Here is an 18,389-nt window from a genome sequence, read left to right on the forward strand (position 1 = left end):
TAGTTAAAAAATTCCAATTCCCGGACTATAGTCGCTAAGGAGGAATCCCTGGAGGTATAACCTATAATCTGTATTTTAAATAATTTCCCCAGGTTATTCTGATGTACACTTAAGTCTGAGAACTAGTGATATGAAAAATAGGGAATGTGAAAATTTTTCTTTTATATTCACGTTCCCTACCCCCCTTTCTTTTGGCCTGAATTCACTTAAAATGGAAGGACTTTTCCTGGGGTCATTGCAGTCTCAGTGGTCATTTACTTGCTGGAAAAATTGGTTGCCTGAGAGCAGGTATAAAAGGAGACAGAGGAGAGTGTAAAGAACCTATGGTCTGAAATGAATGGAGGTTTCTTAAGGGAGGAAAAGGGCAGAGAGAGCAGTAAACTACCTACTTGATTTTCTTTTTTTCTTTCTTTTGAAGTAGGCCTGCCACTTACAGCGAAATGCGAAGATTGTCGATTGAATACAGTGACATTTCTATCTCAAAGATGTGCACAGATTCCCTCGAGAGAGGGTTTGTTAAATATTGAATACTAAATGTATGCTGTATATCTTGCTTGGAATTAGTGCTCTTACATCTAGAATCAATCAATAAAAAGCAACCACTTACTGAGTGCCAATTATACACATAAGAGTATATCTTAGGCTACTACTATGCACTACAATCAACAAGGTACCTTAAAAACTGCTTTTGTCTTCCTTCTATTCCAGACTAATTAAATTCAAATTTCGAGAGGTGAGGTTCAAAACCTTCCAGTCTACATTCTTATAGACTGCCAGTTTGGGTCCTTTTCTTGAGCACAGTGAATTGGCTATTGACTTTTAATGCTTAATAAAAGCATTAAAACTGGTCTTAGAAATATTTTGAACCTCTAAATTGGAAAACCTGTTTTTCAAACTAAAACCTGTTTTAAGATGCCTGCTAAATTGTATTCATTGCCCACGTGACCAGAGAGCAATATTTATTTTCTCTATAAGGAATGTCTAAGCAATTTTTATTAATACAACTCTTATAAACATTTTCATTTTCTATGCCATTGTATTATTTTATTTAATTATCAAAGCAAATATCAGTCAATATGCCATGTTCATTTTACAAATGAGGAAACTGAGGTTCAGAGAAGTTAAAAAATTACCTCCCATAATAAATATTACCGTTTCTTGAATGGCAACTCTATGCCAAGCAGGGTATTAGGTGTTTTGGACATTATTACTGGAGGAGAAACACATTTTCATACATGTGTCCCCTGGAGTCTGTAGAATGTTGGTTTGTCAAGATGCTTTTACGAACAGATTTGGGAAGTGCTGGATACTTTTCTATCTTGTTGAATATTCTCAGTGTATTATAACATATTCAACATACTGAGATACCACACAGTAAAGGGACATTTAGTCTGGCGCTCCATGGGTTACTTGACCATCAAATCTTATTTGAGTAACACTTGCCAGTGAAAGACATTTTGAAAAATACTCCTTCAACACAAGCTTATGACCTAGAAACTATTCCCCATATTACTTGGTAAGAAACCAAGGCTCTCAGAAATTCATTCACATGTCTACAACCATTCAGCATGTGGATATACTAGAATGTGAACCTAAGTTTGGCTGATTTAGAAAATTTTCTTCTGATTCTAAATCTAGGACTCTGCATTGCTGACTCTTGTATCTATTTCTCAGTAAAGTTGAAATAAAACTGTAGAAAGGATTAAATGTAATGCTGTATATTAAAACATTTTGAAACCATAAAATAATATATGACTATCAGAATTAGGTAGTATATAGTTTAAAGCAGAACACAAATATCAATTCTATCCAAACCTCAAAATTACACTTTTTGAAGGACACCCCATATAGAAAGTCAAGTTTTGTTACTGTTAACTCTCATCATCTATACCTCATCAATCACCCTTGAACTTTTTGGGTAGCATTTTTGGTTTATTAAATAGTCTTCAAGAGCATAAATTTACGTAATTTATGGTCTCTATGTACAGAATCAATGAATGATGAATTTGTAAAATATTCATTCTGACATCTGATTTTATTGCTTATGAGAATGTAAACTCTGATTTAGAGCAGACAGTATGTTGCCTTTACCTCAATAAGAGTTAAGAAATGTTCGTATAATTGATAAATATTTTCCTAAAAGTATATTTATTTAAGGAAGAAAGAAAGACTGAGAAACAATCAGGGAGAGAGTCATCTTTCATGAACATGCTTTACTGGAGAAATATAGAGTTGATTGGAGAGACTTGCGATTCAAAAACTAGAACTTATTTAAAGCTAAGCAAAGAGAAGGCAAAATGCTATATGATTGCACAGATGGCATATCTCTACTTCTGAGAAATATATTTTGGGGGATCACGTTCTATGTCAAAAAGTAACCCCATTAAGGAGAACAAAGACCAAGCGATCCCATACTGAGGGAAGATGAAAGGATCTTCAATTCCCCTTTCACTGTGAAGAGAAAACAAGCTCAGAGGGACAGCCGCCATCCTCCTTTACAACAAATTAGGTATGTCGTTGGCTTTCTATGTCACCGAGCTCAGTGAGAGTGGAAATTTATTCACAGCATTTTGAAGGCAGGTGGAAAATAAATCGACAGAGATCTGTAACTAATGTGAATGGAAATTATTTCCTCTATTTGTTTTTCTCCTCCTTGTCCTTCTCTCCAGTATGCTTAGAATAAATTGAAAATGGCAAAGGATCCAGAAACATCAGTGCAAAAGTGGCAAGGCTCAGAAAGAAGGCTACTAAAACAGCCACTCTATCCTGGATGAGCAAGAAGGGAATGCAATAACATCTTGTAAAGAGATGTTCATCAATGCAAAGAATGAGTGTGAGCGAGTGGAAAATAGAAGATGTTATGCATTAATTTCTAGCTTAGGATTTTGCTTAGAGCTTGCAAAATATTATCTGCAGCTTGAGAAAAATCATCATTCCTTAAAGACTCTGAACATGCTATCTATTTGAACCTACAGAAGATTGTTAATCTCTACAAGCAAATATTCCTGGAGACCTTGATGTTAATGAATTTCTACTCAGGGACCATTCTTGACTGTGTTGTGTCTTCCTGAGTGATGTCCAACTTAGCAAATGCTCTTCTTCTGTGACTTTGGGAGTTTCAAGTTTAGCTTTCGTTTTCTGGGTCAGTTTTTTTAATCTTTAAAATCGAAGACATTTTTGCATCTCTGTGTAAATAATGCATTTTAAATAGTAGACTCAGTTTGAATTAAAAATTAACATGGTTAAAGAGTTACGAAAAGATGGGGCTTTGGGTAGTTGGACAGTGTGGACAGTGTGGACAGTGTGGATCTACAAAATGAATGGTACAGGGGGAAGGAAAGAGGAGGAAAAAAGGTTCACAAAGATGAAAAGAATTCCACAAAAGAGCAGTTTGTTTTCATGCTCTGCACTGTTGAAAGTTTGAATTGACTTTTTCATGAGGAAAGAGTTACTTATTTTTAATATATGAAATTACAACTAAGATAACCATTCTCTCGATGGTATAACAGATTCCTATAAACACACATAACTTGGAGTCTGTATACCCTTCATGTAACTCTGTTTCAACATAAAATGCACATGTGTTTCCAGTGCATTACATTCAATGTTTAGTGTACATGAGCTTTGCTATCTTAAAAGGTTAAGGATTATGGCTATTTATGCTTCATAGATACAGATATCATCAACAACACCAATTAGCAGAAACAGTTTCTACTGGGCACACTTTTTTTTTTTTTTTTAATGATTACACAGTGTGAACTGAGGACTGAGTCTGAATCCCTCTCTCCTCTCGAATTAATTTGCCACATTCTAAATCCGTAGATAAAGTGGTTCCAGAAGTAGAGTTGGTTGGATGGGTTTGCTTACATTGCAGTCCATAAAAGAAACAAAAAGCCTTGCATGCAAAAGAAAAAAATGAGAAAAAAATATTGAAAAGTGAATACATCAGAAACAAAAATGAGTGTTTAAATGAAAATTTATATCAAATGAAGCTGGCAATTATGAGAAGCACATTAAAGCATAACATACACAAGCTTTTATTTTTCAAATTAGTTGCATAAAACAAGACACCTCAAGAGCAAATCGAAAGTTAAAGCAAAGCAGGCCTTTCCATACTCCCTTTTAATTAAGGACAGTTTTTCTCTAGCAAGATCCAGGAAAGGGGTGCTTAATGTTCTCACAATTGCCTTGTAATTGGGGGAGAATTTTCATGATGAATCCAGGTTATAATCAATCATCCCCCATCTTTGGGAACTTAAGGAGAGTTACCCCTGAAAGAAGTGGGGCTCATTATTCACCAGAACTGACTTCATTATTTGTGGGGCCCAGAGCAAAATGGAAATGTGGAGCCCCTTGTTCTAAAACTATGAAGAATTTTAAGACAGTGATAGCTGAGCATTAAACTAGCCCCATTATCAACAGTGCTTAGTTTCAAAAGTCTAATAGGATCTTAAAATTGACCGAGTGACCAAATGTTCTGAGCTTTGTGTTTTATTTATTATCTTAGACTCATGAAGGAAGTGTCTTTAATTGCCATCATCCTGCTCAAAACTGTGTCAGCTCCTGGTATGATTTTCATCAAAACTAAAAGTAACAGGCAAAAAATGACTGACTGTTGAAATCAATCATAATCCTAAGATTTGGAAAAATAAAGTCTTTAATATATCTTATTGTCATTCTGTATTGTTCATAATACTCCTGGAAAAATTTTTGTGAATTATTCTTTTATAACACATTTTGGTAGAGGTAAATCCTCTGTTTTAAAATACTACATTTGTATCTTTTTATAAATTGCTTTGCATTAGTACATGTGCTCAGAATCTCACTTAAGAAGTGGTAAGATTTCTTTCAAAGATCTTTTTATATCTTTTCCAATTTTGGATTCGCTTCTATCTTTTCGCAATTTTGGATAGCGTTTCTATCTTTGGAGCAAATAAATGTTCAAGAAATTAACTGAGTCTGGAATTTTTGCACTGTCATTCCAAATAGGGCTAATTGGATTTAGCGTATAAGGCACTTCCTTCTTCTCATTAATAAATTATGTGGCTACAGTGCCAGCAGCACCTGGCAGGGATTTAATAGCTCTTTGCTCTAACTCAAAAATGGCTCTTCTGGGTATCTAATTTAATAGACTGTTATGAAAAAGGGCAAGCATCCTAAAAACCCCTAAACTTAAGACAAATAATGCAACTAAAAATTACCCAGTCCTGGAAAGAGATGACTCACCTGTTCGATATCATTGTTCTTCCGTGATTTGTATATAAATTCACCAATGGCTACAAATACAGAAAGGACCAGTCCAGCAGCCAGAACAATGAAGATGCCCCCAATATTTTCCACTCCCAGAGCACTGGCCTCTTTGTTGTCTTCCTCGGGGCAGCCATTTCCCCGCCACCACTTCTCTTTCATCATATGCAGTTTCCCCTCTTCTTGTAATTGAAGAATAGCAATAGTAATTTTATCCCGGTAAGGAGAGCCTGTAAGTAAGGTCATTTGGATATTGGTCACCAAAAAGTTGAGGAAGATGTGAAGAAGTTTTATTGTCTTAGAGGTAACTGTTTCATGGTTTTTGGAAAACCCCCATTCACAAGTTAACCAGCAATGGGCATGGAAATGTAATCCTATATTTTGAAGGCTCTGAATAATTGGAAAGGAGAGAGCTGACATGTTGAGATTAACACTTGTCCAGACTGTCCATTCCTTTTCAATAAGAAAAAGCTGAGCTGGGAATTCCATGACTCCCCTCTGCTTCTGATGAGTTTTTCATGAAACTTTTCCCACATTAGGGAATTTTATTGTTTAGATTCCATTTTTTTTCTAGAATTTTGATTGTCTAATATTGTGACAACCTGGTTAGGTGATGATCAGTGTCATTTCCTCTTCTTCTTGGGCAGTAGGTTGACATTTCCTAGTATCCTTTACAATTCATTTTGGTGATTGGCCAATTTCTAGCCATTGGAAGTTAGAACAATGTATGGCTATTTCTAGTCCTGTCTCAAAAAACCTCCCAACATGATCCTCTCCTCTCTCTCTCACCATTTCCTCAAATATGTAGCAAGGGAAAAAAGGACTTAAAGTCACTAGGGATAGTGGAACCATCCTTTAGGAAGTTTTTGGGTTCCAGGATGACTACCTGAAGCAGAATCTCTCTTTTAATTCACAATTGGTTAAAAATTGTGTTAAGCACTAAAAACTTGCAGTTGCTGCTAATAGTAATTGGTACACTGACAAATACACCTATTAAGAAACCATTAAGGGTAGCTTTTTTCTGGACAAGATGGTGGAAGAGTAGGGGGACATGCTCGCCCTCTACCACAAACACAACAACAACAAAAAAACACATCTACAGGTGAAACGACTCGCACAGAACAGCAATAATCGCTGGCAGAAGAACCTAAACTCCAATAATGGTAAGACATAACTGGGTAAAACAAGAGAAAAGAGGAAAGTGAAAGAAGGGGAATCAGGGCTGGACAGGCTCTCCCAAAAGGGAACTGCAGAGGAGAAAGGGATCCCACGCCCTGGAAAATCATCTACTCCACAGAAAGATCAACCGAATCAGAGGGATCTCCAGATGCAGGGAAGAGTGCATCAATAAGTCTGAGATCTGAAAAGCAGAGTGAGAACCAAACAGATCATCCAAACTACTGGCACAGTCACCAAAAACAGAGACGCTTGGGTGGGGGCTGGGCACCGAGACCTTGGCTCCCGAGGTTAGTCCCCAGGAACTGGCTGGGGTGGGTGGTGCGGAGGCTGATTGGGGAACTAGAAACTGGTCAGTCAGGTTCGCAGGGAAGAGATTAGGGGTCTAGGAAGCAGTCTGTCAGTCGGATTGGCGGGGCAGATACTGCCTGGGAGTCTAGAAAGCAGAGCATTGCAGGTGGAGGGAGCAATACATTAAGGGCTGGAAAGCGAAAAGCCACATCAGAGGGAACCTGGCAGGAGAGCTGGATCTTCAGGAGAGACAAGGCGCCAGTGTTGGGGAGGGTAGAGGAGAAGGGGTGGGCCACCAGAGAATACTCCCCACACCACAGCGAGCTCACTTGCCCACCAGCTATCAGAAAGCTGTGCTTCCCAGTGCATTCCCCCTCCCCCTACCCCATGCTCTTGCACAGGACCTGAGACTGTCTGCCATCCCGGAGGGCTGGTCTCACCATTTGCAGGAAGCCACCACTGCAGGGGCTTTCCCTGCCCTGGCCTGCCTGCCCCCTGGAGGGGCTACATCTACACAGAGCAGCACCCAGCACCACCAGCCCCCTAGAAAAAGACCGCAGTGCAGAAAAGCTAGAACAAGTTCAGCCCAGCCCTGCGACATCTGCCTCCATCCAGAGGTGGTCCTCCCAATTCAGCTGCCCTGGGGAAGAGCCCCTTGGGTTCTCAGCGGCCCAGCTAGCCGCTCCCACCATCAGGGGGTTGCTGCACTCCTGTGGAACAGCTGCCCAGCACTGCCAGCCCCCTGCAAGAGCCCCTGCAGCCCAGAAAAGCTAGAACAAGCTCAGCCCTGCAGTGCAACATCTGCCTACATCCCAAGATGGTCCTCCCAATTCAGCTGCCCTGGGAAGAGCCCCTTGGGTTCTCAGCGGCCCAGCTAGCCTCTCCCACCCTCAGGGGGGTGCTACACTCCTGTGGAACAGCTGCCCACCTGGAAGAGCCACACAGCCCAAAAACCTAAGAGCAAGCTCTGCCTGGCTATGTGAAATCTGCTTCCATCTCGGTGCAGACCTCCCAGTCCTGTCTGCCCTCAGGAAGTCCTCCTTTGCTTCAGAGAGACCCTTTCATTCCCACCCACCCTCATAAAAAGCCACGCTGCCTCAAAGAAGACTGACCAACAACACCAGCCCTCCAGAAACATTCCATAGCAGTTCCAAGGTAAACCTTGCCCGGCCATAGGGTATGCAACTCCACCAAGAAAAAGAAAACAACAAGCAAGATGAAGAAGCTGAGAAACCACTCCCAGTTAAACCAATAGGAGAACTCACCTAAAGCAGTCAACAATGAAATGGACCTCTGCAGTCTGACAGACTTGGAGTTCGAAAGGGAAATGGTGAAAATACTGAAGGAATTAAGAGAAGATATGAACAGTAATGCAGACACCCTCAGAAAGGAACTAGAAAATATAAAGAGGAGCCAAGAAAAATTAGAAAATTCATTGGCAGAGATACAAACTGAACTAAGGGCAGTAAAAACCAGAATGAATAATGCAGAAGAACGAATTAGTGATGTGGAAGATAGAATAATGGAAATCACCCAATCAGGACAGCAGACAGAAAACCAAATGAAAAAACATGAAAGCAATATAAAAGACCAATGGGATAATATAAAGCAGGCCAATCTACGCATAATAGGAATTCCAGAAGGAGTAGAAAAAGATAAGGGGATGGAAAATATATTTGAAGAAATTATTGCTGGAAACTACCCAAATCTAAAGGATACTGAGTTCAAGATACAGGAAGCAGAGAGGGCCCCAAACAAGTTGAACCCAAATAGACCCACACCAAGACATATTATAATAAAAATGGCAAAAGTTAATGATAAAGAGAGGATCCTAAAGGCAGCGAGAGAAAAGCAGAATGATACCTATAAGGAAACTCCCATAAAGTTATCAGATGATTTCTCTACAGAAACTCTACAGGCCAGGAGGGAATGGGAAGAGATATCTAAAGTGCTAAAAGGAAAAAAATATGCAACCTAGAATACTCTATCCAGCAAGAATATCATTTAAAATAGAAGGGGAAATAAATTTTTTTTCCAACAAACAAAAGCTAACAGAATACAGTAATACAAAAGCCAGGCTAAAAGAAATATTGAAAGGGCTTCTCTAAACCAAAAAGAAAGGATGATTGAGGAAACCACAATCAGAGAGCAGTCACTCAAATAAGCCAGCATACAGATTTAATCATGGACATGTTTAAAACAAAATAAAATTAAAAAGAAGAAAAGAGTCATCAAAATCATAAAACGTGGAAAAGGGAAGTAAGGAAATTAATAGACTCTTTGTTTAAAATTTTTTTTGTTTTTTCTTTGTTTCTCTTCTAATTTTAGTATAGTAATGAAGGATTTGAACCTATAGGACCATCAGGCTAAAACACACGATTATAGGAAGGGGTTAGCATACTTAAAAAACAGGGCACCCACAAACCAAAACCAAACATTGCATTCACAAAAAATGAAAAAAAAAGAGAAAAACTCAAGCAGAAAATAATCAGAGACCATCCAACCAAAAAAAGAAAGGAAGAATGAAGAACCATAGAATCAACTGGAACACAAGATTTAAAATGGCAATAAATAATCATCTATCAATTATCACCTTAAATGTCAATGGACTCCAATCAAAAGACAAGCGTGGCTGCGTGGATAAAAAGGCAAAAACCTTCAATATGCTGCCTACAAGAAACTCACCTTAGGACAAAGGACAAAAACAGATTGAAAGTGAAGGGGTAGGAAAAAATATTTCATGCCAATAGACATGACAGGAAAGCAGGAGGTGCAATACTCATATCAGACAAAATAGACTTTAAAACAAAAGACATAAAGAAAGACAAAGAAGGACACTATTTAATGATTAAGGGATCCATCCAAGGAGAGGATGTTACTATTGTCAACATATATGCCCCAAATACAGGAGACCCAGATACATACAACAAATATTAACAGATATAAAAGGAGAAATTGATGGAAATACAATCATAGTAGGAGACTTTAATAGCCCACTCACACCAATGGACAGATCCTCTACACAGAAAACCAATAGAGCAACAGAGATCCTAAAGAAAACAATAGAAAAGTTAGACTTAATTGACATCTTCAGGACACTACATCCAAAAAAAATCAAAATACACATTCTTCTCAAGTGTGCATGGAACATTCTCAATAAATGATCACATCCTGGGACACAAAGCTAACCTCAACAAATTTAAAAGTATAGAAATTATTTCAAGTATCTTCTCTGACCACAATGGTATGAAACTAGAAATCAACCACAGGAAAAGAAATGAGAAAAAACCTACTACATGGAGACTAAACAATATGCTACTAAAAAACCAATGGGTCAATGAGGAAATCAAGAAGGAAATTAAAAAATACCTTGAGACAAATGATAATGAAGACACAACCTCTCAAAATCCATGGGAGGTCACAAAAGCAGTGCTCAGAGGGAAATTCATAGCAATACAGGCCTTCCACAAAAAAGAAGATCTCAAATTGACAACTTAACCCTCCATCTAAATGAATTAGAAAAAGAAGAACAAAAAAGACCTAAAGTCAGCAGAAGGAAGGAAATTATAAAGATCAAAGAGGAAATCAATAAAATAGAGACTCAAAAAACAATAGAGAAAATTAATAGAACCAAGAGCTGGTTCTTTGAAAAGGTAAACAAAATTGACAAACCCCTGGCCAGACTCACTAAAAAGAGGAGAGAAAGAACCCAAATAAACAAAATTATAAATGAAAAAGGAGAAATCACAACGGATACAGCAGAAATACAAAAAACCATAAGAGAATACTATGAACAACTATACGGCAACAAGTTTGACAATCTGGAAGAAATGGACAATTTTCTAGAATCTTACAGCCTGCCAAAACTGAATCAAGAAGAAACAGACCAACTGAACAGACCCATCACTAGAAATGAAGTTGAAGATGTCATGAAAACACTCCCTACAAATAAAAGTCCACGACCAGATGGCTTCACAGGCAAATTCTACCAAACATATAAAGAGGATCTGGTGCCCATTATCCTTAAACTTTTTCAAAAGGTTGAAGAAGAAGGAATACTCCCAAAGATATTCTATGATGCCAACATCACCCTCATTCCAAAACCAGACAGAGATACCACCAAAAAAGAAAACTATCGGCCACTATCTTTGATGAATATAGATGCAAAAATTCTCAACAAAATCTTAGCCAACCAACTCCAACGACATATCAAAAAGATCATACATCATGACCAGGTGGGGTTCATCCCAGGTTCACAAGGATGGTTCAACATATGCAAATCAATCAACATCATACACCACATTAACAAAAGAAAAGTCAAAACCCATATGATCATCTCAATAGATGCAGAAAAACCATTTGACAAAGTCCAACATCCATTCATGATCAAGACATTCACCAAAATGGGTAAAGAGGGAACATTCCTGAACATAATCAAAGCCATTTATGACAAACCCACAGCAAATATAATCCTCAATGCAGAAAAACTGAAAGCCTTCTCACTCCAATCTGGAACAAGACAGGGATGCCCACTCTCACCTCTGCTCTTCAACATAGTTTTGGAAGTCCTAGCCACAGCAATTAGACAAACAAAAGGAATAAAAGGCATCCAAATAGGAAGAGAAGAGATAAAGCTGTCACTCTATGCAGATTACATGATACTATACATAGAAAACCCGAAGGACTCAACCCCAAAACTACTTGAACTGATTAATAAATTCAGCAAAGTAGCAGGATATAAGATTAACATTCAGAAATCAGTCACATTTCTGTATACCAGCAATGAAATATTAGAAAAGGAATAAAAAAATACAATACCTTTTAAAACTGCACCTCACAAAATCAAATACCTCGGAATACACCTGACCAAGGAGGTAAAGGACTTATATGCTGAGAACTATAAAACTTTAATTAAAGAAATCAAAGAAGATGTAAAGAAATGGAAAGATGTTCCATGTTCCTGTATTGGAAAAATCAATATTATAAAAATGGCCATGCTACCCAAAGCAATCTACTGATTCAATGCAATCCCTATCAAATTACCCATGACATTTTTCACAGAACTAGAACAAAAAATCCTAAAACTTATATGGAACCACAAAAGACCCAGAATTGCCAAAGCAATTCTGAGGAACAAAAACCAAGCAGGGGAGTTCCCGTTGTGGCACAGTGGTTAACGAATCCGACTAGGAACCATGAGGTTGCAGGTTTGATCCCTGCCCTTGCTCAGTGGGTTAACGATCTGGCGTTGCCGTGAGCTGTGGTGTAGGTTGCAGACGCGGCTGGGATCCAGCGTTGCTGTGGCTCTGGCGTAGGCCGGTGACTACAGCTCTGATTGGACCCCTAGCCTGGGAACCTCCATATGCTGTGGGAGTGACCCAAGAAATAGCAAAAAGCCAAAAAAAACAAAAACAAGCAGGGGGCATCACTCTCCCAGACTTCAAGCAATATTACAAAGCCACAGTCATCAAAACAGTGTGGTACTGGTATCAAAACAGACAGAGAGACCAATAGAATAGAATAGGGAACCCAGAAATAAACCCTGACACCTATGGTCAATTAATCTTTGACAAGGGAGGCAAGAACATCGAATGGGAAAAAGAAAGTCTATTCAGCAAGCATTGCTGGGAAACCTGGACAGCTGCATGCAGAGCAATGAAATTAGAACACACCCTCACACCACGGACAAAAATAAACTCCAAATGGCTGAAAGACTTAAATATAAGACAAGACACCATCAAACTCCTGGAAGAGAACATAGGCAAAACATTCTCTGGCATCAACATCATGAATATTTTCTCAGGTCAGTCTCCCAAAGCAACAAAAATAAGAGCAAAAATAAACCGGTGGGACCTAATCAAACTGAAAAGCTTTTGCATAGCAAAAGATACCAAAAAGAAAACAAAAAGACAACTTTCAGAATGGGAGAAAATAGTGTCAAACGATGCAATGGACAAGGGCTTAATCTCTAGAATATATAAGCAACTTATACAACTCAACAGCAAAAAAGCCAATCACCCAATGGAAAAATGGGCAAAAGACTTGAATAGACATTTCTCCAAAGAAGATATACAGATGGCCAGCAAACACATGAAAAAATGCTCAACATCACTGATTATAAGAGAAATGCAAATCAAAACTACCATGAGATACCACCTCACACCAGTCAGGATGGCCATCATTAATAAGTCCACAAATAACAAGTGCTGGAGGGGGTGTGGAGAAAAGGGAACCCTCCTGCACTGTTGGTGGGAATGTAAACTGGTACAGCCACTATGGAGAACAGTTTGGAGATACCTTAGAAACCTATACATAGAACTTCCATATGACCCTGCAATCCCACTCTTGGGCATATATCCGGACAAAACTCTCCTTAAAAGAGACACATGCACCTGCATGTTCATTGCAGCACTATTCACAATAGCTAGGACATGGAAACAACCCAAATGTCCATCAACAGATGATTGGATTCGGAAGAGGTGGTATATATACACAATGGAATACTGCTCAGCCATAAAAAAGAATGACATAATGCCATTTGCAGCAACATGGATGGAACTAGAGACTCTCATACTGAGTGAAATGAGCCAGAAAGACAAAGACAAATACCATATGATATCACTTATAATTGGAATCTAATATCCAGCACAAATGAACACCTCCTCAGAAAAGAAAATCATGGACTTGGAGAATAGATTTGTGGCTGCCCCGGGTGGGGGAGAGGGAGGAAGTGGGAGGGATTGGGAGTTTGGGGTTATTGGATACAACTTGGAATGGATTTACAGGGAGATCCTGCTGAGTAGGATTGAGAACTATGTCTTGATACTCATGTTGCAACAGAACAAAGGGTGGGGGAAAAAATGTATACATGTAAGAGGAACTTGGTCCCCTTGCTGTACAGTGGACAAAAATTAAATAATAAAACAAGAAAAAAAAGTAGTTTTGAATAATTTAAATGTCTTAAAAAATTCAGCTTGGTGTAGAAAATTTGCAAGCTTTATCAATATTATTTACACTCTATCTTCTAGTAATGCTGTTGAACTTTTAATTATGTTAGAGCTAGAGAATATCAACATCTGCCTGTAGCCATAGCTTGCCCAACACTGGGTTAATCAATGCAAAGAAAGAGATTAAAAACGGTGGTAAGATTTCTTTACTAAATTTCTCCTTGGATGCTAAGAATTTTTTGTGTTTCTTCTACTCAGTAGGAAAATAGTACATCCTAGTTCTTTCTGTTTGTAAACATCAAAGTTCTTCTTGGTGGAAATAGAAACATGCAAAAAAAGTAGAAAATAGAAAAATGTGGTGTTTTAGAACCAAAAGACATTTTAGGAACCATACAGTCCAGAGTACTTATTTTAGAAATGAAGAACTTTATTTAGGATGTGAAGATAGAGGTGAAAGCAATAGAGGCAGAGCCAAGAATTTAACTCAATTCTCCTTACTCTCTCTTGGTATAATTTCCATTAAATTTCCTCCCTCCATCTTCTGTGTTGCCCCACCACATACCTGTGTTCTAGGGCATGGTTGAAGTCAGAAAAGCAGATTAACATTGCAACATTTGTCATTTTTTCCACTCTTCCCAAGACTTCCTAAAGTCATTTCTCGTACTCAAAATCAAGTTTAAAAGAACAGCAAAATGTTTTGAAGTTAGATTGTGGCCTACCAATTAAGACTATGGATTTTTGATGAGAAAATAGCTCTTGCAAGCCAAATTAAAAGATATTGGCTGTTTGCTTAAATACCCCAGAATAATGGTTAGTTTCAAAATTAGCACCATTAACATATTCATAGCATGTGAGCAATTAAGTGAACCAGGAGAGCTTTGCTTTAATGTACATGAAAGTGCTTTGAAAAGCGTAAGAATGATCCGTATGGTAGCGATTGCAGCAGTAATCATAGCAGTATACTCCGTGGGCACTCAATAAATGTTGACTGATGCTCTCCTTCTGCCTTGAGGCTACAGGATCCCTATAACATTTCAGGCAGACAGGGATCAGATCTCTGTTTAAAGTTGTTCTCTTAGGAAGGTAATTTCCAGCCTCATGGTAACCTGTTTAAACCTTAACTGCTCTCATTCTCTCTAGGTTTTATTTTAAATCCCCGAGAAGACACATTTCCAGAGCTTCTGCCCTGAGAGTCTCTAAGAGGCAAAGTTTTCAATTTTGTGTCATCACCGAGGTGACTTTGCCGATCTTTGACCGGTGAGGGAACATGGAGGCTTTTAGCTGGTCAAGGCAGGAATAGAAGCATGGGAAGAATTTTTTACATCTAAACGTATTTTAGTTTCAGTCTTTGTTGTTATTGTTGCTTAAATGGACTGAATGACATCAGAAGTGATTTATTACAAGGCACTTGAAAAAAAAATATGTGTATGCACAAATCTTCCTGAATAGCAACTGATCTTTCTTAAAGAGTCAATTCATCATAGAAGAAACATCTCACAAATTTATCCAACAGCTGTATTCCCAATGGATGTATTCTCTCTGAGGTCTGCCATCTGTTCCAATTATTCCTTCATTGTTTTTGTTTTAAAAGCATGACAGGTTTATAACCACTATGAAAAATTCCTGGACTGTATTTTTTTTTTTTTCATTGAGGGAGGGAGAAAAACTCTTCAACTTTGGATTGTATGTCAGAGAATGCATGAGGTTGGTAAAAGGTAGACTGAGCTGGAACATTCAAATCTCTGTGTATTAAATTATATAAAATATAGTGATACTCATCACAGGATCAGCCTCATTCACATGAAAGAAGAGTCATTTTCAAAGTGCTACATTAATTCAGAAGTTTTGCAGAAAGGGGCTCCTGACTTCCTCCCCATTCCCCACCAAAACTTGAACTTTAGAGTTATAGTCCACTCATCAGAAGAAATGCCCATTAAAAGTCTTATATTAAAGTATACATATTCTCAAGAAATGATGCACAGTGTTATTTTCTATTATTATGACCAGACAGGAAAGTGGGTGGGCAAAGAGGGGCATTAAAAGGTGGTGGAGGTGGGTTTGTGGGTGGAGGATGGAATGATAAAATCCATGTTTTCCACTTTATTAATTAATTTAAAGATGGTTCTATGAAGAAAGTACACTTGCTTTTCTAAGAAGGTACAGAATATTTTGCAATCAATCATAAGGTCTTGATTTTGAAAAGATTCAGGCAAAGGTACCCAGTCCTGCTGTTCTTGTCTGATGTAACTAAAATCGGCAGTGATGGGATATACAAAAGGAACATGTTGAGCTTCCTCCAACTTATTATCTAAAATGAGGTGACAGAGCTTGCTTAGGGAGATAGGACATTGTTTTTCAAATCAAAAAGATCCTTGTAGTTAGTGTCTAACAACCCCACCGAGTCCCCTGCAGAGGATATTCACTTAGTTATAGGAAAGCTTACAGCTTCAAAAAATGTATATATACATCACTTTCAATATAGGTATTTTCATCAGGAGAAGTTATTGGAAATAAAGGGGCAAGGAGATAGTTATGGGTTCCTAGCCTAATCATCCTGCATATTTATTTAGAGGACTTGAATAACAACAGTAATAACATGGGTCATTTCATCATAGCATGTATTTATAGCCCCAGGTAGATTTCCTGGAGTCAAATTGGTTACATATGCATGGTAAAAGGTGAAGAGAGTTAAACTTTATCTGGTTTATCAAATTAGTATTAATCAAAAGTGGAATGTGGGCTCCTTAATCTTTTTAGAAAATATATACATATGTTGCAAATGAAAACATCAGGAAAGTCCACCTAAAATCTGATTTCTTTTTCATGAAAAATGGAATATCTAAAAATGTTGTGCTCAAATTCTCACGTGGTTACCATGACTGACCTTAAAGGCTGCTGCCCCCTTTACATGAGTTGTGTTGTCTCTAGTTCTCCACAGTTGCTACTGTTCCCTTTTGCCTCTTGAAACAAACAAGCTTCATTCAGTTACACCTGCTTGGGTTCTGTAAGCATTTATGACCCCTGTGTAATGTTGAGGGTTTAACTGGATAATCCCTATCAAAAGATAAAAATAATAATCTACCTTGGTTCCCGAATTACCTGACCTAATTGTAATTACATGTCTTTTTTTGTATTGTTATTTCCCCAATACAAATTTTTTTTCCTACTGTACAGCATGGTGACCTCCATGTATGCATTCCCCCCCTTTTTTTTGTAACTATATTTCTTATTGGACTAGCCCAGTCATCTAAGACAGCCTCCAATTTCTCCTCTTTGGAATGCTTGTCAGAAAAATTACTAATGAGGAGTACTCATTGTGACTCTGTGGGTTAAGGACCCGACATTGTCTGTCAGGATGCCATTTTAATCCCTGGCTTTGCTCAGCGTGTTAAGGAGCCAGCATTGCAGCACACTTTGGAGTAGGTTATAGATGCACCTTGGATCTGGTGTTGCTGTGGCCGTGGCATAAGCCTCAGCTGCAGTTGCATTTCAACCCCTAACCTGGGAACTTCCATGTACCTCAGGTAAAGCCATTAAAAAAAAAGAAAAGAAAAGAAAAAAAAATTACCAATGATTCACTTGAGAAGAGCAGATTGCCACTGAATCAGAAACTTATACACTGCAGTTTCTGTAGTGAGGGAAATAGGGCATTTTTATAGATGGGGATTCAGTAACTGCCCTTTGAATATAGAATAGAATTGTATATCCTAGACATGGAAACATACCTAGCTATGTGGACCTATATGCCTATAAGAGAATAATATCCCTAGGGAGAGCACTGGTACAAAATCAAGGAATGGGGATATTTGGAGACTTTAGATAGTTATCAGTGATTGAATCTAGCATATTGCTTGAGCAAATTATAATCTAAGCTTGATTGTTTTTCTTTTGAGTTATAGCTTGGCTTTTCTACCAGTTTACATGGAACATTAGCCCTTCAACTTTGTCATCAATATGCACAGTTAATTTTGTTATATTCTAGTATAAGATAGAAAAAACAACATAGGCATGTTTAGGTACTGAAGGAAAAATGTGAAGGGTGCTGATTAGAAAGATATTCTATTGATGATAATTTGTCTGGGGTAAAATAATAAAATCTATGTACTCAAACTTACAGCAGTAGTAGAACTTGAAAGAAACAATGAGTTGAAAATTTATTAGGTTAAATATCTTGGAATCTTCAATTCAGAACATGCCCTTGATCTGTATGGGCATTTCCCTTGTTTATCAAGCCACTGAAGGCATTGTGGGCCTTCTCAGAATTGTGGGGTAGGTATTTCTGAGCCTATCCTCTTCTCTACTTTGGGGTGGACACTGTGCATCTCAGTCTTGGCGACTACCTTGTCTTTCTTACCGATAGGCGTTCCCACTCCATAACCTTTGGAGTCAATGAGGCCCCCAATCTGCGTGAGGTTGCAGTTTCTCTGGGTCACATACTCAATGCTGGTGGACTCCATCAGCAGGGCATAGTCAGTGGTGAGCACTCGCTGAATCCCTTCGTCACTGTTTTTGACCAGGGCAGTCTGTTGCCTGCTGCTCATGAAAGCCCACATCTTCTCGTAGGTGGATATCTTTGATTTCTGCAGGGAAAGAAAGCACACCCACCGGCAGAGAGTGCTGAGAAAATATGTCCTAAAGCTGTTCAAAATTCCAGGGGTTCAAACAGCAGAAGGAAGATTCTTTCTCTTTAGGCGGGAAAACCGATACTGATGATCCTGGGACTTCAGA

The 18,389-nt window shown here is 38.3% G+C and overlaps 1 protein-coding gene across 1 annotated transcript in view; it reads right to left on the reverse strand.

The window, feature by feature from the left end:
• The window catches only part of GRIK1 (glutamate ionotropic receptor kainate type subunit 1), a 411,839-nt gene that overhangs the window by 13,944 nt on the left and 379,506 nt on the right, over nt 1-18,389 (reverse strand). The window contains exons 14-15 of the mRNA XM_047795295.1: nt 18,016-18,241; nt 5,227-5,477 (exon numbers count right to left, since the gene is read on the reverse strand). Coding sequence (XP_047651251.1) covers nt 5,227-5,477; nt 18,016-18,241 — 477 coding nt within the window. The remainder of the gene's footprint in view (nt 1-5,226; nt 5,478-18,015; nt 18,242-18,389) is intronic.

The sequence above is a fragment of the Phacochoerus africanus genome, chromosome 1 (genome assembly GCF_016906955.1).
Source record: "Phacochoerus africanus isolate WHEZ1 chromosome 1, ROS_Pafr_v1, whole genome shotgun sequence".
NCBI classification, from domain to species: Eukaryota; Metazoa; Chordata; class Mammalia; order Artiodactyla; family Suidae; genus Phacochoerus; species Phacochoerus africanus.